At 35.9% G+C, this 25,700-nt stretch overlaps 2 protein-coding genes across 2 annotated transcripts in view; both read right to left on the reverse strand.

Annotated features, from left to right (window-relative positions):
* cert1a (ceramide transporter 1a) overlaps positions 1–16,756 on the reverse strand; it is a 31,878-nt gene extending 15,122 nt beyond the window's left edge. Inside the window, exons 1-5 of the mRNA XM_082169971.1 lie at positions 16,295–16,756; positions 13,481–13,615; positions 11,022–11,138; positions 806–913; positions 533–716 (exon numbers count right to left, since the gene is read on the reverse strand). Of these exons, the coding sequence (XP_082026097.1) occupies positions 533–716; positions 806–913; positions 11,022–11,138; positions 13,481–13,615; positions 16,295–16,381 (631 nt within the window). The 5' untranslated portion in view covers positions 16,382–16,756. The remainder of the gene's footprint in view (positions 1–532; positions 717–805; positions 914–11,021; positions 11,139–13,480; positions 13,616–16,294) is intronic.
* Positions 16,757–17,516: 760 nt separating this feature from the next.
* On the reverse strand, positions 17,517–24,986 carry arsk (arylsulfatase family, member K). The gene is made up of 8 exons (XM_082169970.1): positions 24,678–24,986; positions 24,399–24,528; positions 24,133–24,292; positions 23,669–23,951; positions 22,027–22,198; positions 21,731–21,955; positions 19,769–19,984; positions 17,517–19,630 (listed from the first exon to the last, which is right to left on the reverse strand). The coding sequence occupies exons 1-8, from the start codon at positions 24,792–24,794 to the stop codon at positions 19,356–19,358; spliced, it is 1,578 nt and encodes a 525-aa protein (XP_082026096.1). The 5' UTR covers positions 24,795–24,986; the 3' UTR covers positions 17,517–19,355.
* Between the last annotated feature and the right edge of the window lie 714 nt (positions 24,987–25,700).

Raw genomic sequence — 25,700 nt, forward strand, 5'->3', positions numbered from 1 at the left:
CTTTGTTCAAAGATATTTTTTATATTCTCTCAGCCTTCCTGTCCATGTAACCAAAACTTTCACGCATTAAAATGTAAAAAAACACATCGTAAAATAAATCTATGAGTCAAATGGTTTAATCCAAGTCTCCTGAAGACACACGATTGCTTTGTCTGATGAACATATTTTATTCCCATAAGCCTGATCAACAAACCATAGAGCATATCAAATATGGTAAACTGAAGTTAAACCCTGCTTGCTTGGCGCATGAGAAACAACCTCATTGGTTCTTACAAATCAAGCAGGCATGACTGAGCTTCCGTTTACCATATTTGATAAAGGACGAAGCATTCAAGTTTTGTTTGCGTGGACTTTTACTGGAGGGACAGAAAAAATCTTCATTTGTGTTTCAAAGAACAACATTAATGACAATTTTCTATTTTAGGTGAACTATCCCTGTAGTGTAAAGTTATTAAATACACAATATAAAATGGCATTAAATACGAAAGGAGTTTGAATGGGAAGTTTTCTCCTGTCTGATGCCAAGCTGGACCCTCAGCCAGATAAAACTCCCCTGTATCATAACCGTTTTCCTCACCTTTGTCCCTGCGAAGCTCATCTTTACTGTCAGCATCTGCGAAGTTGTCAAAGCACCTCTGCAATGTGTCCACCTGTCTGCAGAGAATGTCCCGGAAGGTCTCCATCTCTGCTAGCTTTTCCCGCAGACTGTATCCCTTCTGTTCAACAGTTTGCAAATGAACATTTAATTGAAACTACATGAGATGTTGCAAGAGCTTGGACTGTGGAGGCAGAGGCTGATTCTCACCTTAAAGGAGGACGCGGAGGTGGTGGAGAGACCACTGGCGGCAGAGGTGAGGGACAGTAGGGAACCATGGCGGCGGAGACTGCTCTCAGACCCGTAGCCTGACTCAGCCTGCACACAAAAAACAACTAGGTAACTTCACACTTGTTTAAAAATAACATTACATTGAATCATGGGGCAGTGAGGTGTCATGGTCGAAGCTGTGCAGTGAAAAAGACAGAACTGAGACAGACTGAACATTTCTGAGACTTGCAAAGAAATAAAGCAGCTTTTAGGATCAATGCTTAAAATCGCCAGTTATCAAATGATGAATGATAGTTGGATGAGAGTCACATCTGATATTTTATTTAAGACTGAATTACTTGTAGCTTGAAGCTTAAATATGAATTAGTTACTCAGTAGCATCTACCTTATTATTATGAGCTTAGCTTTACCAAAGTAAGATTTGTATATTACATAGTAAGAATGTATAGGTTTAAATATGATTCTATCACCTCAGATGTCTTTTACACTATTAGTTATTTACCGAGCACCTGCTTTAAATAACAGTTTTTATGATGAACTTAAGAACGTATTATGTCAATGTGATTTTAAGAAGGAAGTTATTGTTATGGGTGATTTTAATTTAAATTGGGAAGACGCATCTATAAGGAAGAAGCTTAAGCAAGTCGTTGATGGTTTTAATTTAGTCCAACTGATCAAAGCTCCAACACGAATAACAAATAGCACTAGTACTCAAATTGACCTAATATTTAGTAACAGACCGGAGAGAATTATAAAGTCATATAATATGATAACTGGGTTGTCAGACCATAATATGGTGCTTATTTCTAGAAAATTAACGAGCAAACGATTTACTACACATGCCAGTAATAAGGAATTTTTCAGTATTCCAAAAAATAAGCAAAACGAGTTTAAATCAGCAATTGAAAATATGAATTGGGAAGATTTGGTATCATCTAATATAGATTTAGAAATATCTAGTCAGATCTTTACAGAAAAGCTACAATCTACAATTAGTGATTTTTCAATCAAGATGAAATACAAGTACAAGAAACAGTTCCTCCCCTGGGTAAACGACAATATTAAAAAAATTAATGAAAGAACGGGATAATGCTTTAAAATTAGCGACAAGATCAAAGATGGTCCATGATAGAAATAAATTTGTAATGTTAAGAAATAAGGTAGTAAGAGCATTAAGGAAAGCATTGAAATTATTGAAAACGCACATGGTAACTCAAAAATAATATGGAGACAGGTTAAAAAACTGACTGGTCAAAAGAATATTAAAACAAGTACAATTGAATTAAAGATTAATGATATACTTCTACAGAGCCCGATTGATGTGGCACAGGCCCTTAATCACTATTTTGTTGCGTCTGTGGATAAAATAGCCCAAAGTTTTACTGTACAACAACCTTATCTACAAACAATTAATGTAAGTGACACAGCTTTAGTATTAAGACCAGTTACTAAGTTAGAGGTTGAAAGAGTGGTCATGTCTCTGAGGTCCTCAATGGCTAAGGATATTTATGGTATGGACACACTTTTACTGAAACAAATTAGTTCCTCAATAGTTAACCCTTTAACACATATCATTAATAGTTCATTAGATCAAGGGATATTCCCTAGTTCTTGGAAACCAGCGGTTGTGGCTCCTATATTTAAGGGAGGCGACACTCGCTTACCTTGTAATTATAGGCCCATCAGTGTCCTACCTACAATATCAAAGGTTTTTGAAAAACTAGTGGCCAAACAAATTATTGATCATCTTAATAATAGTTCTTTCCAGTTACATCCGATGCAATTTGGTTTTAGGGCAAATCACTCAACAGAAACTGCAATATGTTACTTTACAGAAAAGGTAAAAGCATTAATGGATAAAGGTGGAGTGGTAGGGGCTGTATTTCTTGATTTACAGAAAGCATTTGATACTTTAAACCATAATAACCTTTTGCATAAACTGTATGATTTAAATTTTTCTACTCATTTTGTAAATTTAATCAAATCTTACCTCTCTTCCCGTTCTCAATTAGTAAAAATTGATCATTTTAAATCTAATTTATTAGGTCTATCAACTGGTGTTCCACAAGGGTCCATACTGGGCCCAATTCTTTTTAGCATGTATATTAATGATTTACCCAAGGAGTGTGAACAATGTAATGTCATAATGTATGCTGACGACACAGTCATTTTTACACATGGTAAAAATGCAGAAGAGGTTGCAAAAAAGTTGACAGACGCTATGGTAAAAGTTACATCCTGGCTCAATCAGAGTTTTCTGAAGTTAAATGTGTCAAAAACAGTTTGTATGTTCTTTTCTAAAAGACATAGGCCTGATACAAAGCAGGACATTTTTATTTCAGGAGAAAGATTACAGGTTGTTTCAGAATGTAAATATCTAGGGGTACATCTGGACTCCTGTCTTGGTTTTAAAACCCACATAAAAAAAGTTTGCAACAAGATTAAATTTAACTTGGTTAATTTTAGGTTTATTAGAAACTGTTTATCAAATGAGGCAGCAAAGATATATTTCCATTCTATGATTCTTTCTCATGTCACATACTGTTTGACAAGCTGGTCAAATACACATTTGATAGTCCTAAAACCATTAGAATCATTATATAAACAAGCACTTAACATTTTAGATAAAAAACAATTCAGTTTTCATCATTGTCACATTTTAAATAAGTATAACTTGTTTATGGGAAAATCTAATCAATTTTAAAAATGTTTGTTTAGTTCATAAGATTATGCATGGTTTGGCTCCTCCTCCTTTGGCTGATTTTATTAAATTTAAATCTATTGAAAACAGAATTACAAGAGGTGCAATTAGAGCGGATTGTATAATTCCACATAGGAAAACATCGTTTGGTCAAGCAGTTTTCTCATACAGAGCTTCACATCAGTGGAATACTGTACCTCACTCAATTAGAGAGCGCTCATCATTTAACTCTTTTAAGCTTAATCTTAAGAAATGGCTTCTTCATAACCAACAATGTGAACATTAATGCTTCTCCTTTATTATTATTATTATTATTATTAATCGTATTATTAATTTTATTTATAAATAGACCTAATCAGTCATATTTAACTCATAAAAATATCTTTTTTTATTGTGTATATGTATTTATATATATATTGTCTTTTTGTATAATATGTTTAATTGTATTTTACGGAGGTGCTTACAAGTTCTAGTTTTATGATTGTTGTAGTGTATAGTTGTAATGTTTAACTCTTTTTTCTAGTTTAGAGCCTAATAACATCTGGCAAAGGGACTACCAATGAAAACTAGCCTTCGGGCTAATTTGGGTACATTTACATTTATGAATGTTAATTAATGTACACTGTCCCTTTTCTAAATAAAAAAATAAAAAAATAAAATAAAAATATTCACAATTAATTGAATGTGTGCAAAATAATTCACAGGAAAGCAGGAGGAACACAGGTGTTCCAAAAATGTTAAAGGAATGAATTACAAAACATCATAAAGTTAAGAATTTATAAATGTTTAGAATAGGTTAAAAATTATTTATAAATGTTTAGAATAAAAAAAATAAAATAAAAAAAGCAGTTCTCAATTCTCAACCCTACTAATTCTAAGGAAAAGAAAGGATATTTGGAACAATATAAACTACCAGTTGGTAAGCTTTTTTTTAAATGTTTTTTAAATAAGTCTTTTATGCTCACCTAGGATGCATTTATTTGGTCAAAAATACAGTAAAAACAGTAATATTGTGAAATATTAATACAATTTAAAATAATTGTTTTCTATTTCAATATGTTTTAAAATGGCTAAACTGAATTTTCAGCATCATTACTCCAGTCTTCAGTGTCACATGATCCTTCAGGAATCATTCTTACATGCTGATTTGGTGCTCAAGAAACATTTCTTATTATTATCAATGTTGAAAACAGTTGTGCTGCTTTATGTTTTTGTGGAAACCATGATACATTTTTACAGGATTCTTTGATGAAAAGAACTTTAATAGTTCCATTCATCAAAAAAAGTTGAATAGAACAGTATTTATTTTAAATAGAAATATTTCTTTACTGTCACTTTTGATCCATTTATATAAATAAAAGTATTAATTCCTCAAATAAATTAATCAATTAAAAAAAACTATTAAAAAAAACTTAAAACCATTGAACAATAGTATATAATCTAACATCATAAAACCTCCAATTCAAATGAATATTGACAATCTTAGAGTTATGTTACATTCACATGTGCAAATGATAATCTTTGATCTATACAAATAGACATGTCTCTTTGAATGACATAGGTATGATACATGGCATGGACACAAGAAGGAACAAAATTGCGGTTGCATGGTTAACTGTACTTCCGTTCTGGCCCGTTACACCACCTGACAAAGTAACAGAAGCTGCATAAATGAGGAAGAAGGCTGATGCTCAAGGAGAGGGACAACTAAAAATGATAATACAACACGTCGCAGACATCCTCTCCCCATCTCAATCCCACATCAAGTTCACGATACTGTAAATACAGTTCCTGGCAGAGCCTTGAAGGAATTCAGGTATAAACTGAAAGTGTGCATGACTGGGATATTTTGGGGATATTTAATTTAATTTTATCAATCAATAAATTCCTCTTGAAACAAACTTTGTTGTATTATTTTAATTTAATACTGTGAAGCTGCTTTGATACAATCTGTATTGTGAAAAGCGCTATACAAATATATACTGTGCATCCCTCTAAGAAAAGGAAAGTTTTGAATCAGATTTTTTAAGTTCTGATAATAATTAAGCAAGGAGGACGCATTAAATGGATCAAAAGTGACAGTAAAGACATTTATAATGTTACAACAAAACAATTTGAAACATTAAAACATTTACAATTTGAAATAAACGTTATTTTTAATTTTCTATTCATCAAAGAATCAAGGAAAAAAAGGTTTCCACAGAAATATTTTACGGTTTAAAACCGATAATCCAGCTTTTCCATCACAGGAATAAATAAATGAAAATATAATATAATATAATATAATATAATATAATATAATATAATATAATATAATATAATATAATATAATATATAGTTATAGTAAATTGTAATATATAAAATAAATGCAGCATAACAGATCTTATTTCAAAAACATTTAAAAATCTTATCGACCCCAATCCTTTGAACGATTGTGTAAAAAGTCCCATTAAGTGCAATCGGTACTCACATAACTATTTTATTTGGTCAGAAGACACTGTACCTGACAGCAAAAGCCTTCGCTTCAGTCCTTCCATGAGTGCACTGTAAAACTGCTGACACTTGGCTTGTGGAAGATTTAATTAAAGTGCTTTAACTAATAGCCAATGATAGATTGGCAGATTGTTAAATGAAACTATGGATCATCCTTAAAAACTGCAACAAACTGCAACAAAAACTATTTCAGGAAAAGCTGGAATAACCTGCTTCATTCTTGCTTCATCCCAATCAATGAATCATGGAAATGATTAATGTAATTGAATTCCCCAGCAAAATCATGTCGCTGGTCATGAAAACATGATGAATGGTTGAGTAAGAGTGCAGGATGGTGAAAAGTAGCCTAAATGACATGAGTTAAAATGCTAATGTACTAAAGCCCACCATTTGCCCATTCCAGCAGCCAAAGCAGGACAAGGCACTGCTGCAGTCCTGAGTACTTGGCCCCAGCATGACCACTACTCTTTTCAGATGCTCCCAAAAGCGCTCCTTCTCAAGGCGGTCACAGAATTCCCAGTTCTTTCTCCAGACACTCCAAGAATTCCCAGTTCTCTATCCGGACACTCCTAGGATTCCAAGTTCTCTCTCTAGGCACTCCAAGGATTCTCAGTTTTGTCTTGGACACTCCAAAAATTCCCAGTTCCCTCGCTGGACACTCCCAGAATTCCCAGTGCACTGACAGCAGACTATTTCAGCAGCACATGGTCAAGCAGGAACGAAGGAGGGGACAAGCGTTCGCAATGATGTGAAGAAATGATGTGAGGTGGGTTTCTAAGGCAATATAAAACCAGAGAGATTGTGTGTGGGTCTGCAAAGCATGTGGAGGAGAGTGAGAGAGAAAGAGAGAGAGAGAAAGAGAAAGAGAGATGGCAAATCCTACAACTCCCAGAGCTGCCGCACACACTCCACTCACCTAACTGCAATAAAACCAACATAAATCATCCAGAATTCCTGCCGTCACTTTGGCCGCATCTAATCCAGCAGCATGAATGTGTAAGTGAATGTGTGAGCGTGTGTGTTTAAGGAGATCTCAGATCCTGCTGGGCGTGTGCTCTCGTCTCGGTCTCTTGTGCTGTACTCCTCATCTCAGTGCTCATCTTAAAGTGGACCAATGCATTTCAGGACTGCACCAACACCTAAAACCAGTGAGTTCCAATCAAGCCCCTTTATTTCGGTTCAGAGGTCTTCTTGCTGGGCAGGGCTTTCAAAGCAGCCTCTTCATGCGACTGAATATACTCATGAATTATACATGCAGCTGGACGACTGCGAGCGGAAAACGCCTATCCGCCCCAGCCTGCATCACCCACGCACACACTACACACACACACACACACACACACACGCTCACCTCGATGAACGGAGAGTCGCGATAAACAATGCTGACCTGAGTGCCAACAGCCTCTCTACTAATGTGCTCTTCTGTTAGGGGAACGGTGATTCAAATAGCATTTTTAGATTTGAAGCTCCACAGATCAGAAAGAAGAGGCAGGTATAAAAAAACAACAACTGATTATTCAGGTCAGTTTTTGTTTAGATAAGAGATTTTCGGAAGATAGATTGACACGAGTAAGGCTTTAAATATTGTATTTTATGTGGTATCAACTACCACATATACCACGCACACAATTATGTGGCTGTATAAGTCACACAAATGCAGCATCATTTGCACTACACTGACAAAATCTTTGACACACTAATTCGCTGTAATTCAATTGAAGAACTCTTGGTAACCAGTGGCATTTGCGGGGGGCCACGCAAAGTTGATAATGTATAAAGATACATGGGCGAAACAGATTTGCAAAACGCTCAGAGAAAGCTCTCTAGAGAATGTCAAATGTTTCCACTTACAATTTGTTTTTGCAGCGGTGAGCAATGTAGCCAATCACAGACATATTAATCTCTCGAATAGTGGTCGACTGATATATCACCATGGCCGATATATATTGGCCGAGGTTTGGAATTTTTTAAATATCGCCATCTGCCGATATGTTTTTCTGTTTGTCCAATGTGTTGAAGCGGGACCTTTATTTTGATGGCGCTGAGAATGCCTGAGCACACAGCCCTATCATTCTCTATCTTCATTAGTTATGGCTCGTTTTAACAGTTTTGTCTAATACATTACTAGATGGAAGAAAAGTAAAACTGTATTCGAAAAAGTATTAGTGTTTGCCATTACAAACACTATAATACTTTCTTATTTACCGTCAGCATTCAGCAAATACGCATAAACAAATATTTGAATATCTAATGAACATTCAATTTCACAAACCTTGCAGAATCCAGCTGTCAGATATTCCGAAGTGTGCATTTGTAGCCTGCATGAACTAGTTACTCGAAGTGAATGCGGACAGGAGAGTTCAGCTACACTCGACAAACTATAAACCCTTGATTTCAAACTATGCTGCCATATATTCAGTTGCCTATGTCCTATTCATGTCGTTTTCATTGTGTTCTGTGTGTAAAATTAGTCACCTTGTCTTTATATAAAAAAATCAAATAAAAGATTTCCAGTGCACACAAAACAGTGCCCTGTTGGAGTTTACTTCCTTTTTATTAATATTTTTATTATTTTTAATTTAGAGATTTATTAAATATTAATTCAAATAAATAAATAAAAATGTATACAGGCCTTATATCTGTCATCGGCCACCCTGCTCTTTAAAATATCGGCAATCAAAAAACCAATATCGGTCGACCACTTCTCTCCAACGCAATTGTCAATTAGGTGTTTAATTTCGTATACACTCACCGATCAAAACAAGTTTTTGTTCAGTGCAGAGTTCTGCAAGCTCACGAATCCTCTCATTATCAAACAAAGTGTAGACACGATGCAAATAAGAGATTCATTGTGCAGTGTAGACAGCTTCATTGATTATAACAGAACTTTGTACGTTTACAATGAACTGAGATGAGTGCCAGCTTTTAGTGATTATAAAGGGAGCGCTCTTTGCGTGCTTTCGAGGCTGTATAATCCACTGAATAAAAGTTGTTCTTCATGCTGATAAAAGGACCGATGGCCAATTACATTCTGCAAAGTTTCGGAAGTGACATCCACACATAAATGTGGGATTCACTCTAGAAATTGCAATAATTGACATAGTGATAAACAGCACGGGACAAAAATATGGCAACCGAAGTGTGTGCAACTGAAGAAAGGGACAAAAAAATTGGGACGAGAGTTTGAATAAATGATGATTCGCTTGATTTTCATTTTTAAGTAAATGATTCTCTTTCAAGAGACCAGAAAGGCTCCTGCCTGGAGTTGTAAAAGAGCTTTTTAGTCACATGACAAAACTGCAATAGCACTCTTCACCAGCAGATGACAGAAGTGGCCGTGAGTGTAAAACTGCCAGAGAACATTTGCATTAGATTTCTGCTGTTTGTTTAGTAATGCTTTGAAACAATCTGTATTGTATAAAGCGCTATATAAATAAAGGTGACTTGACTAATATTACAATGTTCCCAAAAGGTCATTTAACAACCAAACTCACAGTTAAGTTCTCATAACTCCACAAAGCTTCAGTTTATGCTTTTATGACCTTCAAAACAAGCAAAGAACTTAATATTGTTTCTCTTACAGACTCTTCTCATCACACAAGTCAAACATTATGATACTTCTCAAGAAATCTACCAACTAAATAGCTGCCTAAAAACACTGTACACACACACACCCTTTCCTGTATCAAAACACCAGCTGTGTAGTAACAGCTCCACTCCTTTTATTAAGTTCAGCTCCACCGCACATGTGAGAGTCATTCAAATCAGCACATTCCTCAAGACCCTGCCATTGTAAATCGGTCCCATGATACGTCACCGCAAACCAATGCCAGACACAATAAATATCTTGTTTCTCCTCATGCAAAAGAATCATAACCAATATGTCACTCGGATAGATGAGCTAAAACAATCTCATAGGTTCGTACTTCCCTGGCAAATAGCATGTAAAAAAAAGTACAGTATGTGGAATGTGGAATGATACAGTAAGCAAACAATAGGTACTAAGAAAATGTTCGACAAGACACAAGTAAATTATTTTTGCAGTTGCTGTTAGTATGTAATAGGTCAAAGGACAATGCCAACATGGCAGGTGCAGTATGTGCAGGGATGCATTAGACTACAGTCAAAGGTTTAAGCAAACACATGTTAAGTTCTTAGAAATGTATTCTTGTTGGTTTCATTTTGTTTTATAAAATAAATACATGAATGACTCTTAAAAATTGTCTCATTGAGTATTAATTGATAAGTAATAAAATGTTCTTTTATAAATTCAATATATAGGAGTATACACATTTTAATTATTTCCAAATACATATTTAAAAAAGTATATTTTAAATTATTAATTATTAAACACACAAAAAAATGTTTAGGAGTCATAGCACACATCTTTTACAACTTGAACTAACCTTTCCTGATTAAACTGATTAATAGTAATAAAGGATTATGCTAAACTACTTACTTTCTTATTTCATTCTTTTGAGGTTTTTTCTTTATTACAATAGCAGGACAGTTGTGTCACCCTGACATCTTGATTTTTTTTCAACAACAACAACAAAAAAATAATAATAATTTGATTTCAGAAGTTGCTCAAAGTCAAGGTTTATCCAAGTCAATATATGTGTGAACTGCATTTGAATAAATTAATAGATATGCCAAAAATAAGCATCACGTCATTGATCTACCACACCTGCATACTTAACTTAATTAATAACCGAGACAGAAATCCCTTTTCAAATTCAGTACGTACTATGAAAAACACACATTTTAATTAAAACCGAATCCTCTAGAAAGGACTCAAATGACAGAACAAGGAAATGATAGCCAAAAAAAGAAAAAAAGGCATGCAGGACACATTCCACTGCACAGTGCCTCAAACACCCTCCATTCCTCAACAAAGGAAGTAAAACACCCATTCAGGTTCTGCAACACAAACATGATCACTCACTATCAGGAAGACACTGGAGCTGGAGCAGGTTATCTTGCTGCTTCTGAGGGACTCACCTTGTGAAGTTCGATGGTATCGATCCACTGCTGCCGGAGCAAAGGATGTTCAGCCCTCAGGTACCAGATGCTGTCGTTCACACTGATGTCAAACCGGCATTCATCAAACTCATGTGGCTGAAAGAGAAAGCATCAAAAACAAGAACAGATCATAACAATGAACATGTTTGGATTAAACATGGGCCATAAACCTTCCATTCTCTCTGCTATTGTTTTTGGAGCGCCTTTTCCTGCTGTTCCTGATAAACAACTCGCTGACACCACATCATATATTTGCATTTATTGAATAGGTCAGTAGACCTCAAACATTTTCAGACCACTTTAACAGTAAAACAAGTTAGCTAGCTACTAGCTACCTCAAAACAAGCTTTAAGTAGTGCACAAATTATCCATAAAGTAGAACTTTACCAATCCATTCTTTTGCCAGACTGTCATTTTGTTCTTAGTTTTAGCTAATGAACCTAAATGAGCCAACAATTCAAGGTTTAACTGCTAATACGTTGCACTGAACACTTACATACAATGACATCTGACTGTCAGTTCCATTATTGAAGACAACTGAAACACTAGCACAAACTAATATCAGTGGTTAGTGGTTTATATAACAGCTCTTATCAGAGACAGTGCACTGATCCAGGCCAGAGCAGGGCTGCCAAATTCAATCAGTGCTCGAGGAACATCTGTTCACATCAGATCATCTCTGTTTTCTCCTTCTACCAAAAAACACCCCGAAATCAACATTCCAGAGGGGACTCTGGGACCAGACCGGCTTCAAGGACTTCCAGGGTTTCACAGTCAGTTTGTAGAGATTCATGCGGCCAGAAGATCAAAACTAGGTTCTACAACAATCTTTTGAGATCTTGAGCTACATCCAAACAGCCCATGATCTTTAACAGTGGCCCTTCAGACAAGTTCCCTTTTTCCAGACCAAAGAACATCCCCTAATAAACAACATAAAGCCATCTGGGCCATGAGCATTGTGAATCTAAGAGCAGCGTTTTCTTGTTTTACACATGCCCATTTTATTGGAACAGGCAAAACGAGAACTGCTCCTATCACCCTTTTCAGAATGCGATATGTGATATGCGCTGTCCGTCACAGGACGTTCCTGCGGTTCTGCTCACCCTGTTCTAATCCTCAAGATTACTTCAATTCACTCAATACCAGAACAATGTAGCAATAGTGCGTCAACCTAAATACATATTACAATGCAGCTTTGTTGGACATTTCCTTGTAGCCTTACTGCCGAGACATCTGCACTTGAACGACCTGCACAACACGCAACAGCTCATAGACATACAGCAATATAAAGTACACCAATATTAAAACAACTTTTTTATTTATTTAAACAAGATTGGGATAAAGGCTAGATCACTTAAACTCCACATTAAATAAATTGCTTTGGGCAGAAAATATGATCTTTCTGACAACAAACAATTGAAATTCATCTGTTTGTATAGAACACAACCTCTGATAAGTCAAATCACATATCCAAAGCAGCTTCATAGTAATAAATGGGAAAATAAATGAATGTTACAAAGTTCATCAATTATGAAATTACTTTAATGTCAGCCATTAAGCAGCTCTCCAGTAGACAATGGTGTCATTATTCAGCTCAAGTCAGTGAGTTCGATGTTGGTTCAATTTAGTTCAATAACAGTGGCAATGTTGAAAAGTAAATGATTGCAGTTATATTTGAGATAACCGCAACAATTGTGTAGTTTGAATTTCCATCACATTTTGCCAAAGAATATTAAAAAAAGCACTGTTGTAAAGTAGGTTTGTGTGTTAAATCAGACTGCATTATATTATATTACATTATATTATATTTTAATTTTATTGTATTCATTTTCACAGCATTAAAGTAAATCATATGGGCCTATTTTAATATTTTTGTTCATTATTATATTATATATGATTTCAGTTAGGGTTACACTGGAACTGTAAGTGACATGAACGAAACAGAAATAAACCGTTATTCACAATTTACGATATTTGACAACTAATTGTCAGCACAAAATTCATGATTGTGACAGGCCTTGTCAACATATCAATAATTTGTTTCATATTAATAGTCTTTTAAGGCCCATGGTATTGATATTTCCATAAAGTAGTCAGGTATAGTCTTGAAGGATGTTTAGTATGGATCACACTAGGATGTGTCTGTCCAAAGCCAAGTAGAGAAGTACCCTTGTACTTTCTACTCAACTTCATGTTCTGCTTTGTCCACCCTCTGGCTGTTCAAGAGAAACCCAAACCCCCAAAACAAGTTTGACAGCTTCCCACTGGCAATAGCAGATGGAGGATGAACACTGCATGATGAACAGGAAGCATTACTGCGCAGAAATTTTCAGACTGTAGTACATATCAGCTCTTTGCAATTCATATCACTGTGAAGTCAAGATAAGCCTTTGATAATCATAGAGTAAACAACAGGATGATCTTCAGATCAGCCTTACCGTGATGACAGCCTTGCTGAGACAGACGGAGCCTCTACAGCCGTATTCCTTCTCATCTGCTGACCTGTAGTAACTTAGAATATTGCCTTTCAGCGCAATCCAGCGGTCCTGCCATCCATGAATGTAGTTAGTCCACTGTAGACAAACAAAGAGTTTAACATACTTGATATCACATGGCTTATTGTTATCACCGCATGACTCCGCGACTCCACACTTGCAACATAAAGATTAAACCTCCATGAAGGTTCAAGGCTTCAAAGTTCAGGAGTTGACTTTCAGTGTTGGGAAAATTACTTTTGAATGCATTACAATATTGCTTAAAATATTTAAAATAGTAACTAATTGTGTTACTTCTTTGTTACTTTTTATGGAAAGTAATTCAAGTGGACTGGGCTTGCTTGTTTGTTTTTAATTTAAAAAATATATATATTTTTGACATATGTAAAGACCCTTTAACAACCAAAGTGAAATGAATAAGCCTCAGGCTGAAGTAAATGCAAATTCAAGCCTGTACAACAGTGTGTGCAGCTCAAACAAAAAATTTCAGATGTGCTGCCATTCTGTATTACAGAAGAATAGGACACAGGAGAAGAAAGTTCAACACTCTTACTTCAGCAATAATACAAAAAAACAAAAACACACAAATGTGAGTTTTATCTAAAGTACTTTTTCCTTATTCATACGTTTGAATTGGATCCTCGATGGTCAGCAGCAAAGACATTGCTTAATAAATTGAGATTATACAAAGTATATTTGTGTAATTTAACATATTTAATTATTGCCGGTTTGAGTAATATTCCGAGTTAGCATTTGACTGTTTTTATTTATTTTGAGGAATCATGAATCTGTTCTTGTGCAAGTGAGATGAGTAAATGCATGCTCACATTTAGTCTAGAACTAGAATAACCATCATGTTTAGACAGCGCACACAATGCCTTTGCACCCCATTTCTCTCAACATGGAGACAAGAGAGCTGTCAGTAAATGGAAGTACAAAGTAACTTGCATGACTTATTTGCAAAAGTAACTACGGTATTTTGTCGTAAATTTAAAAGTAATGTTTTACTTAGTCTCGCGTAGCCAGACCTTCAGACTGACGGCAGAAGGTCTGGACTCCATAGCAAGGACCACCCAGAGGCCATCTGATTGACATGTAAAGCAACCAATCACAGTTAATTTCGTTCCACGTCATGTTTAGGGGCGTGAAAATGTTACCTCGATGCCCCTACAAAAACAGACCAGTGTGTAAAACTCTTGGATGTATTTTACAGAGTCTATGCCGCAAACTTTACATACTACACACTTAAGCGCTCATTGTCACAGTTGAAAACAGTAACAGCTTTCTTTTTCCATGAGGGGGTTTGACGCCACGGCATCTTTGTTTCCAGCCGGACCGTTAAAGAACACGACACACACGTCTTCCTGTAGAATTCAACCAATCAGATGACAACTTAGTTTCCAATTTTGTGTCACATATGCATCAGACATTCAATCAATGGTTCGTGGGCATGACGTTTAAGGCTGTGTGACTATGGCTGCATCCGAAATCGCATACTTCCCTACTATATAGTAGACGAAAAAAAGTATGTAACAAAAGAAGTATGTCAGGCAAAAAGTACCCTGATGACCTACTACTTTCCTGGCGGGATTCTCAAGTGTTGCTGAATGGAGGTGAAGCGACACAACAGACGCTGGAAGGTCACATGATAATGACAACAAGGTAGATGTAGTACATCTGATTTACATTCACAATATACACATTCATACTATATAGAATGTACTTTTTAGTGGTCGTGAAGTAATTACTTATTCAAAATAAGTACTCAAGAGAGTATGTGATTAATGTGTTTAGTTACTTGAAAAAAAGTAACTGATCCTTTTACGTAACTCACGTTACTTGTAATGAAAAGTACCCCCAAATAATGGTGACTTATTTACGTTATTCAACACTGGTGACTTGCATTTAAACTACAACAATTGAATGGGTTGATTCAGTACCCTATAATTTTTTAACACAACTTATAGGTGCCATGTGTACTAACTCTTTCAAATAGATATGTAAAAATGTAAATAATTATAAAAATTAAATATAAAATAAAATATTCCCCAGGATGCCAAGTCTCTTTGCTAATGACTGCTATATTGTTGTCACTAACTCAAATACAAAAGAAAAATGTGTCACTGCATGCTCTAAAAACATTCCAACATTCCTTGAAACACCAAATAAAACATTAGCAAAAGTCAATTACAACCTAAATATAAATTGCATTTACAATAAACGCTTCTAAATTGAATAAAAATGAATTATGTGTGTTTTATCAAGTCAATTATTCCTTTGTTTATTTTCCTATTAATACAATTAGTATATTTATTTTTAATTTCTGCAGATTTTGTCCCAAAAACACTTGCAGGTGGGAGTTGGACATGTCTGAAAGCGATGATTCCCTTATGAGTTATTGGCTCAAAAAAAAAAAAAAAAAAAAAAAACGCTCGAACCGATTCAGTCCAGTTCGTTTAGAACGATTGTCACAAAACCGGTTCACCTGTTTCATTGAAAAGATTATTTTCAAAAGAACGTGTCGTTTCGGAATCGGACATAGTTTATGTTACTGATAGCATTGGTAGGGTAGAAGAACATGCGTAATAAAAATAAATAAATAAAAAACGATCAAAAAGCTGCAACGTTTCAGCAACTTTAAACAAACGAAAGTAACGTGAACTCACTAAACTTAACGTCAACAACACCAAGTCTAATAACTGCTAAACACTAATAAAAGTTGTAAAAACTGTAATGTTTCACAGTAATCTAGGTTACCTTGCTGAGCGTGCCGCCGAGCTCGTCTAGCACCTCTGACTCCGGGTCCAAATCCTCATCTGAACCCGACGAACTGCAGTCCGACATCAGGAAAGATTAAGAAAAAAAGTCCGCGATCGTCCAGCTTTTAATTTGTGTTACAAATTAAACAGAAAAAAACATCAATACTAGCTCTGAAATCGCTTAAGGTCTGATGTAAAAAGTGCCAGGTGTGAAAGCAGCCCATCCTACTCCAGTATTAAACATCTGATCAAAATAAATGACGACATGCAGCGACGAGTTCAATATATCGCTGGAGTTTGTGTCTTCACGGCCACACTTGATCCTTACTCCAAGAGAATCACGTGACCAGTGTTGCAATAGAACTAAACCATCAATACTGCACGTCTCCAGCAAAAATACACTGCTAAGGTCTGTCTTCTGTCGCCTGTACACACGTTTTCGTTTGTCTTCTGGGTTTTAAAGTTTGGGCTTTTTAATATGCCCCTATCGGTAGTACGAAGTATTACATAAACCATGTTTCATCTCTTCCACTTGTTTACTCCAGGGGTCTGTCAAAACTTATCAGAAAACACGTACAAAAACAAAAAGAGTACCCACTTATTATGTTTTTGGGCATGGTACCATGTTAATTTCATGGTGTTCTTTTAAGTAACTCGGAGTTCCATGTAAATACGATGGTTTATGCATAATATTATTATATAATTAAATGGTATGAATATCATTTGATGGCTGTGGAACACCAGCAAGATAAAAACAAACAAACAAAAAACACATAGAGCAGATTTAATTCTTTTTCTGAATTGTGCAGCACTTTGTGTCAACTTCTGTTGCTGTTTAATTAATTGGACATGCCAGCATGAAACAGAAGTTGCAATAGTCTTTTCTTCCCTATTGTGACAATGAAACCAAAGGCTTTTTAAACAATAAAAAAAAATAGGGTGGGACTTGATTTTGTCTACCAGGAACTGATTGGTTCCTTGAGGTTTACTGTTGCTGTGATCTCATGTGAGTGACAGGTTGTCCCGCCCTTGGCATCAGATAAGAGATGAGATGTTGCTGCAAGAGGGAGGTTAATTTTGAATAAAGTTATTTTGAATAAAGAATACATTAAATAATTTATAATAAATACTGCAAAATTCCACATAAAAATAATTGTCCATTTTGATTTTCAAGGTGACTTCAAGATTTATTTATTTTTTAATCCCATCAAGTACCATAATACTTTTAGGGTATAGCCTTTATTTAAATAATTACATGTCTTTAAAAACATTAAACATCATAAAATCAGATCTTTAAAAGGTTATTTAGTCCAATTATTTAAGAAACTGTAGTATATTGTCTGGGTAACCTTGACTAAGCGACCGTTCACACAACACCGTCTTCATCTAAAAACTACAAACTTTTTATGCGTTTTGGACGTTCATTTACACAACAACGGCGTTTTAGGGGCCTGAAATTGCAAACATTTGAAAACGGTTTTCAAAGTGCAAGTTTTTAAAAACTACACTGTTATCGTGTTTGTGTAAACTACAAAATCGCACATTTGTGAAAATGGTGATGTCACGCGCATCATATTACGTGTTCAGTCAGTCTATAGACCTTATGTAGCCCCGCCCCTTTTCAGCGCTGCGCTCATTGTCTTTTGACTTCCGGTCTGTACAGCGATTCTGCGTGTTTATTAATGAACGGCTCATTTTAAAATATTCCCGGTCGACTGACATTTGTTAAGTCATCTGCTTTAAACATCACAGTCCTCATGATAACTTTCGTTAACTTTACATTAAAGCTGCAGTAGGTAACTCTTGTAAAAATGTATTTTTTACATATTTGTTAAAACTGCCATTATGTCCTGACAGTAGAATATGAGACAGATAATCTGTGAAAAAATCAAGCTCCTCTGGCTCCTCCCAGTGGTCCTATTGCCATTTGCAGAAATACACCGCTCCCAGTCAGAAACAACCAATCAGAGCCAGGAGGAATGTCTTAGCAGTGTCAATCAAGCTCGTGTACGCGCTGATCACACCCCTCTCTCGCACAGCGCATACCGTTCGTCGTTCAAAATCAAGATTGCCTAATATTTCAAGAATTAGAAATAGAGTGAATTCCTCGTCGGAGCCCATTGACTCAGTGTCAAAACTCTAGCCGCATAACATACAGATAAAATGTCACGCACTGTGCAAAGGCAAAGCAACAATTGAAACCTGCTAATTCACTGGCTTGTCATGTTGCTGAAATAATGTACTAGCAAACCTTATTTAGCATTACATATCGCTAGAATAATTACTTACATACTGTAACGTTAGTTTATATTATCTTACTATAATACCGTTATATTATCTTACTAGTTATTTATAACCTATAGAAAGAGTGCAACGTTATAAAGTTATATTACATGTATTGCAAAATACGTAATGATTTGAGGACCAAGTTTGTAGTCAAAGTATGGGCAGGCCATAGTCAATGTAAAGCATATTGTTGATGTTTCGTCCCTACCAGTGAATGTGCCATAACTGTTTATCCGCCGTCATCGGTGGCCCTGCTTACTAGCCGGCGCATTCACGGCAGGCTCCGTTATGGGGGAGGAGCTGTGGAGGGAGGGCTGTAGCGCAGCAGAGAGCAAGAGGGAGTGACCTGTAAGTTGTGCTTGTTCAAATTTTCAGGCTAAGTCAACGTTTTCTAAAAACTCCCTACTGCAGCTTTAAGTAAATCCACTTCAAAAGCTTATTACTCCTGGACAGTAATGCCATAGAAATATACAGAGCGACCACAAAAACGGAAGTTAAAAGACAATATTCTAAAGATGGCGGTGCTCTCGTTTCTCTGGCGCATAAGGTCTATAGGAGCGTATTTCTTTACAAAATGAGATCGCCAACTACTGGCCTGGCCTGAAAAATACAGCCTTTTTAGTTGTCTTTGCGGATCCGTGTTAACGGGGAAACGCATAGTTTTTAGTACATCAATGTAAACGTACCCTTATGCAGACCACATTGTTCTTTTGTTCCGAATAGAACCATGACTCATCTGTGCTGCTGATCATGGACAGTTATAAACCGAATTGTCAATCCAACCCTAATAGCCACTCTTCAATGTCTCTCTCATAGGACTTGGCATCTTTTTGCCAGTCAATGTGCCATCGCAGGTTTGCTATGACCTGGGTGTAACTGTCCCCTAGACTTTTCTTCCATTCCAGAAACTGTTGCTTATTGTAGCGGTGAACAGTTTGGGAGACACTGGAGTAGTCCAAAATTGTGCGTAACAGCTTGTCCAAGTTCTCACATACATCAGGAAAATGTGATGCAACATTTCTCAATTCTGATTCATCTTTGGACAAGTCTGTGGAAAAAAACATTGAAATCATTAACTTAGGACAGCTGTGATATGTAAGACACATCCCTGTTGTGCAGAATACTATGGCAAAATAACGTATATCTGATTATCTTCAGCAGAAATATCATGAGAAAAAAAACTCACTAAAAAGCTGTGGGGGAACGGTCAAGCCATCTGCATATGTGATGTATTTCCACTCGCTGATCCTCAGCATATATGTGGAGGCGTTGGCATTGCAACCATGATATTCACTGAGCACCCAGCCAGGATGAGGCTCAGCTGACTGAACTCTAACCCCAGAAACCAGAGGAATCAGCGAGTGACCACTGAGACCCCCTGGCTGTGGGACACCAGCAAGATCTAACATAAACACACACAGAGCGGATGGAAACAGATGAAAACTTTTACAGGTTATAATTCATCCCAAAATTAAATATTCTGAAATTACAGAAAATGAAGCATTTTTGCATTTCTTATAATTTGTTATGTTTTATTTTATTACAATTGTGTTATTTCCATTTTCTTATGTTTTTGAAAGAATCCTCTTATTCTCACCAAGGCTACATTTATTTGATCAAAAAGACACAATTTAATATTACAATTTAAAATAATCGTTTTCTGTTTGAACATATTTTAAAATGTAATGCATTCCTGTGATGGCAAAGCTGAATTTTCAGCATCGTTACCACAGTCTTCAGTGTCACATGATCCTTCAGAAATCATTCTAATATGCTGATTTGCTGCTCAAGAAACATTTCTTCTTATTATCAATGTTAAAAACAGTTGTGCTGCTTCATATTTTTTTGTGGAAACCATGATACTTTTTCAGGATTCTTTGATGAATAGAAAGTTCAAAAGAAAAGCATTTGTTTTAAAGGGGTGGTTGATTATGATTTCACTTTTCTAACTTTAGTTAGTGTGTAATGTTGCTGTTTGAGCATAAACAACATCTGCAAAGTTACGACGCTCAAAGTTTAAAGCAAAGGGAGATATTTTCTTTTACAGAAATCACATTTTAAGGACTACAACAAACGGCTGGTAGGGACTATATGAGCTTCCTCCCGGCTTAGTGACATCACAAACCCTAACATTTACATAAACCCCGCCCTCAGGAACACAATTTATAGATTATCAAGACAGAATATGCTAATCAATGACTAGAAGATTACTCCACATCAGCTACATTAATTCTTCAACTAACCATAAACCATTCAGAAATGTCCTGTTGCCTTCTACATGTTGTCACTTCTTCTTGAGTCTCTCTATCTTTGTCCGGTTTGAACATAAAAGGCTAAATGTTTTTGAAATGTTCAGTGCGTGTGTGTGAGGTAATCGGAGCTGCTAACACACAGGAGCTCTTGAAGCTCCGCCCTCTATGCCGGGAGCAGCTGCTCATTTGCATTTAAAGGGACACACAAAAACTGTGTGTTTTTGCTCACCCTCAAAAAGTGACAAATTTAACATTATATAAAAATATCTGTGGGTTATTTTGAGCTAAAACTTCACATACACACTCTGGGGACATCAGAGACTTATTTTACATCTTATGAAAAGGGCATTATACCACCCTTTTAAATATAGATTTTTTTTATAACATTCTAAATGTCTTTATTGTAATTTAATGTGTCCTTGCTGAATTCTTATTATATTTTTTTGTGACTTTTTCTAGTTTATATACATCATGTTTTTAGTTTTTTTGTATTAGCTACATTTACCCCCAGTTTCACAGACAAGGCTTAAGCCTAGTCACAGACTAAAATTAATGTTTGAGCTGTTTTAACTGAAAGCAGATTGCACTGGCATATCTTAAAATATGTCAGTGCCATTGTTTTGTCACAATATACACACCACTAATGCTTTTTTCTAAGGCGCTACTGTCCTAATTGAACTAAGGCCTATACATGGCTTAGTCTCAGCCCTGTCTGTGAAACCAGGCCTTACATTTATTTTGTTTTGGGCTAAAGTATGAACCTTTTTCTTCTTCTTAAGATTCACCCAAATACCAGGCCATGCTTTATTTTAAGTAACTGCAAAGAACCTCGGCATATAACAAAAACCTATTACCGGTATATTAATACTACTAGAGCTACCAGTTCCCAGCCTTACCAAGCATAGTGGGATAAATGTCCACTAGTGATACAGGTAAACTGATTTCAAAGCCAGACTTCACTCCTGGGCCCATTATAAGCAGAGGGACATGAGAGCTGCCCTCAAACATGGACATCTTATAGAACTGCCTGTGTTCCATGGCCAGATCCCCATGATCCGAAGTGAAGAGTACGACTGTCCTGTTCAGTAAGTCGGAGTCTCTGAGAGCAGCTATCACCTCACCTAAAAACACAGAATGACGGACATCAAATCAAGTGACAAAACAGCACTTAAAAGTGCATCTGGCTGCTCACCCAACATGCTGTCTGTTTCCGCACACATTGCATAGTAAAAGGCTCTTATGTTTCTGATCTCTTCTTCAGTGAAGTTGCCACTGCAGTTTTTGGTGAAGGTGGAGTAGAAATCCACAGGGTGCATATCTTCAAACCGCAACCACTTCGGAACAGACACTTGATCGTAAGAAACCTGTGAGAGAAAACACAATCTGTCACAAAAGATTAACTTCCTGTGGGACCGACACTGCTATTACTGAACCATGATGTGGATAAAATGATAATTATATTGAACCAAACTATACAAACATAATACTTTGTTTTTGGTAATAGTGTTTATTACTATTATTTATATGCTATTGTATTTTATTAATATTTTGAATAAGCTCTTATTCTGAAAATGTAAATGTTTTAATTTTAGTAATTGTATTTAGACATTTATTTTTTATTTCATTTTTAGTTTTAGTAATTATATTTCAGTTAGTTGCCAAAGTTGCTATTTACGATTTATTTCAATTACCGAGAACTATATATATATTTTTTTTTTAGGTGTACCCAAATGTTATTATACATGTATACAAGTGTCACTCATAGGATTTTACACTTGAAATTGTTAAACCAGGGCCATTTTTAACTGTGGGTTAACATAATCCTGAGTTATCCTGTTCACATTATTCATACAGTAGTTAACCCTGAGACAGTAATTTATATTAGGTTGACATGTTTTAAAATTAAAATTTCACACTCTACATTTATAAGGCCTGGGTTGACATATTAATTTACTATATTAACACATTTACATTTATATTTTAATAACTGCTCATTTGTGGAAATGTCACATAAATCCAATCTGGATTTGAAATTTGAAAAATGACATTTTAGTCATCATTTACTCACCCTCAAATTGTTCTAAACCTGTATGAGTTTCTTTCTTCTGTTGAACGCAAAAGAAAATATTTTGAAGAATGTGGGAAACCAAACGGTTGCTGGTACTTACTGACTTCCATAATATGAAAAGAAAGAAAATACTATGGAAGTTCAATGGGGACCAGAAACTGTTTGGTTACCCACATTCCTTAAAATAGTTTATTTTGTGTTCAACAGAAGAAATAAATCCATACAGGTTTAGAACAATCTGAGGGTGAGTAAATGATGACAGAATTTTAATTTGTGGGTGAACTATCCCTTTAAGTCTTCAGAAACATAAATTCTCTTTTGACTACAAATTTGACTACTTCTACAATTTGACTACAAAGTATACCGAATGGAATGCTACTTTTGTCTGTCACTATTGACCTGTTTTCCTCTGAAACTGAATCCAAACACACTGTGTGTGCAGTTTCTGCGATTGTAAAAGTGCATGAATATTCTGAGACAAGCCTTGCTCAGTTTCTGATTCTTTGAATTCAAATCCCATGATTAAGTGCAGTCTAAATGTTTTAAACTTCCAATTTGATCGAGATTCTAACATTTACAGATTTGGAGAGAACATACGATATATAATTTTTTCTATTTATGGATCTGTGGTATGCCATCTTGTGGCTGAGAACCCTCATCGAGCTTTTGCCTGCTGGATGTTCACACTTCTTGTCAAATTCTTGCTGAACATTTACACATTTTCCATTTCTCCGTTACATCCGGCAAAGCAAGTCAAGCAACCTGCCTTGTTTAGCCAATACGGGGAGGAGCGGAAGGTTGAACCCCCGGCCGTGGGTCCCAGGGAGTCTGTACGGTACGGGTGGGGAAGATTCAGCCCCAGGTACAGTGCAAATGGCTGGGTGAGAGATTCAGCAGTGTGCCTGATCCACTGGACCGCAGCGTCAGTGATGTTCCAGTCTTTAGTCATCACCCTCTTTGTGGACGCATCTCCCACCCGCTCTGTGACCGGACGTCCCTCCTGTCTCAGCAGGAATGGCACGTCTCTGGTCCACGCCTCCACACGATTACTGAACAGAGAGGTGTTTACAGAAATCATTACTAACAACACGTTAGTGTTGTTTTTTTTTTTATGCAGCCTTGACTAGATTTCTTTCAAAGACATTGTAAAACCTGACCAACCCCAAACTTTTGAAGGATAGTATAGTGTGCAGCTGCCTGAATACATTTTTGGGACTACACAAAAGTCACCTGACAGAGTGATCCCCTGACGTGTAGTCTAGTTTCCCCATGCTATGAGTGTGATATCCACTCTTTCCTAAGAGGTCCATCCATGTAGTGGCATTAGGATCAAGACATTTATAGTTGTTCCAGGCCTGAGTCAAATGAACAAACTGTCCACTCCACATAGCTGCCAACACAAACGTACATTTAGGGACATGAAGATGTTTAACTTACCTATTGTTTCTGTAATGGAGGTGCACTATCAATAATACAGAGGCTGAGTAATACTCTACCTGCCCTTGAAGGACAACAGATGGGTGAATTAGTATACGAGTTGAGAAAAACAGCACCCATTTCCCTCATGTAGTTGATGTAAGGCATCTGTACAACTTTATTGCCAGGATGAAAAGTTAACCTGCCATCCTTGAGAAAACAAAAATAAAAGCGTTTACTGTATTTATCCAACTCTCTAGGTTTTGAAAGCCAGTATTTTTGCTAAGTTAAAATGACTGGAAAGTTAGTAAATGTGCACAGTTGAAAAGTGATGTATTAGTGTAAAATCAATAACTTACGAAGGCATCAGACATGAGTATAACTATGTTTGGTCTGTCATGTGATGTCCAGTTCTGATTCATGCAGTGAGCGTTCATTTGAACAAGCAACACTAATAATACACGGAACATGAGCATGTTTCTACATCCAGGCGCCAGCAGTGTCTCTTGAAAACGACGAAGGTTTGAAAATAAGCTGGTTCTAAGGCCGTTTTAGTTTAGTTACTATGTTCCCTGACTGTGTAATCTGTGATATGCAAGTTCGTTTTGAAAAGAAATTGCTTCTTTTCCTTTTCCGTAAACAATCACAAACCGCCCCCTACTGGACAACACATTTAATACTGCAGTAGGCAAAAATCACGAGTGCTCCCATAAAGGAAATGCATTAAATAATATATTATATTATTACATATTCTATGTATTAAAATAGAAACATTATTTTAAATTGTAATAGTACATCATAATATTAACGTATTACATTTTTTGTAATGTTAGAAAAAAACTGCAGCCTTGGTGAGCATCAGACTTCTTTCAAAAACAACTGAGAAAGAATATACCAATGAGAACAACAAATTCTACAACATGTTCTTTAATTTGGCACAGCAACAAGTATTTGGGAGGAAATGTATTAAACAGCCATGATGTCACAGTAAAAATAACTAAGTTCCTAAATGATATAGAATTAGTCTCTAAGGTCCTACACTTCATGCAATAATTTTTCTTTCACCTTTTGATTCTGAGGTAAAATTAAATGTTTTATTACATTGTTTTACATAATATGGTTGTCCATTTCTTTACAGAGCCACATTCACATATACAATTTGGTCACTCATTGTATAACAGGAACAAATCTTCTTGTTATTACTTAATTCAAATAATAGAGAAGAACAATGTTTTTAAAAGGCAGATGCTGAGAATTTAATCGAAGCAATTCAAGCACATGAAATGTTACAAGTAAACACACAGAATATATCCAGATAAACATTTATTTCCACAGAAATTACTGCCAGATCCTAGACAGCCCATTTTTCCGTCCTTAGTTCC

The sequence above is a fragment of the Leuciscus leuciscus genome (genome assembly GCF_965113295.1).
Source record: "Leuciscus leuciscus genome assembly, chromosome: 5".
NCBI classification, from domain to species: domain Eukaryota; kingdom Metazoa; phylum Chordata; class Actinopteri; order Cypriniformes; family Leuciscidae; genus Leuciscus; species Leuciscus leuciscus.

What these genes read in the sequence shown, in the direction of transcription:
- arsk (XM_082169970.1), bottom strand. Translation starts at nt 24,794, where the DNA reads ATGCTCATGTTCCGTGTATTATTAGTGTTGCTTGTTCAAATGAACGCT. An exon ending in CTGTTGTCCTTCAAGGGCAG is followed by an intron (nt 24,293 to 24,398) that starts GTAGAGTATTAC and finishes TTGTGTTGGCAG; the next exon opens with CTATGTGGAGTGGACAGTTT. An exon ending in CATTTATCCCACTATGCTTG is followed by an intron (nt 19,985 to 21,730) that starts GTAAGGCTGGGA and finishes TGTTTATGTTAG; the next exon opens with ATCTTGCTGGTGTCCCACAG.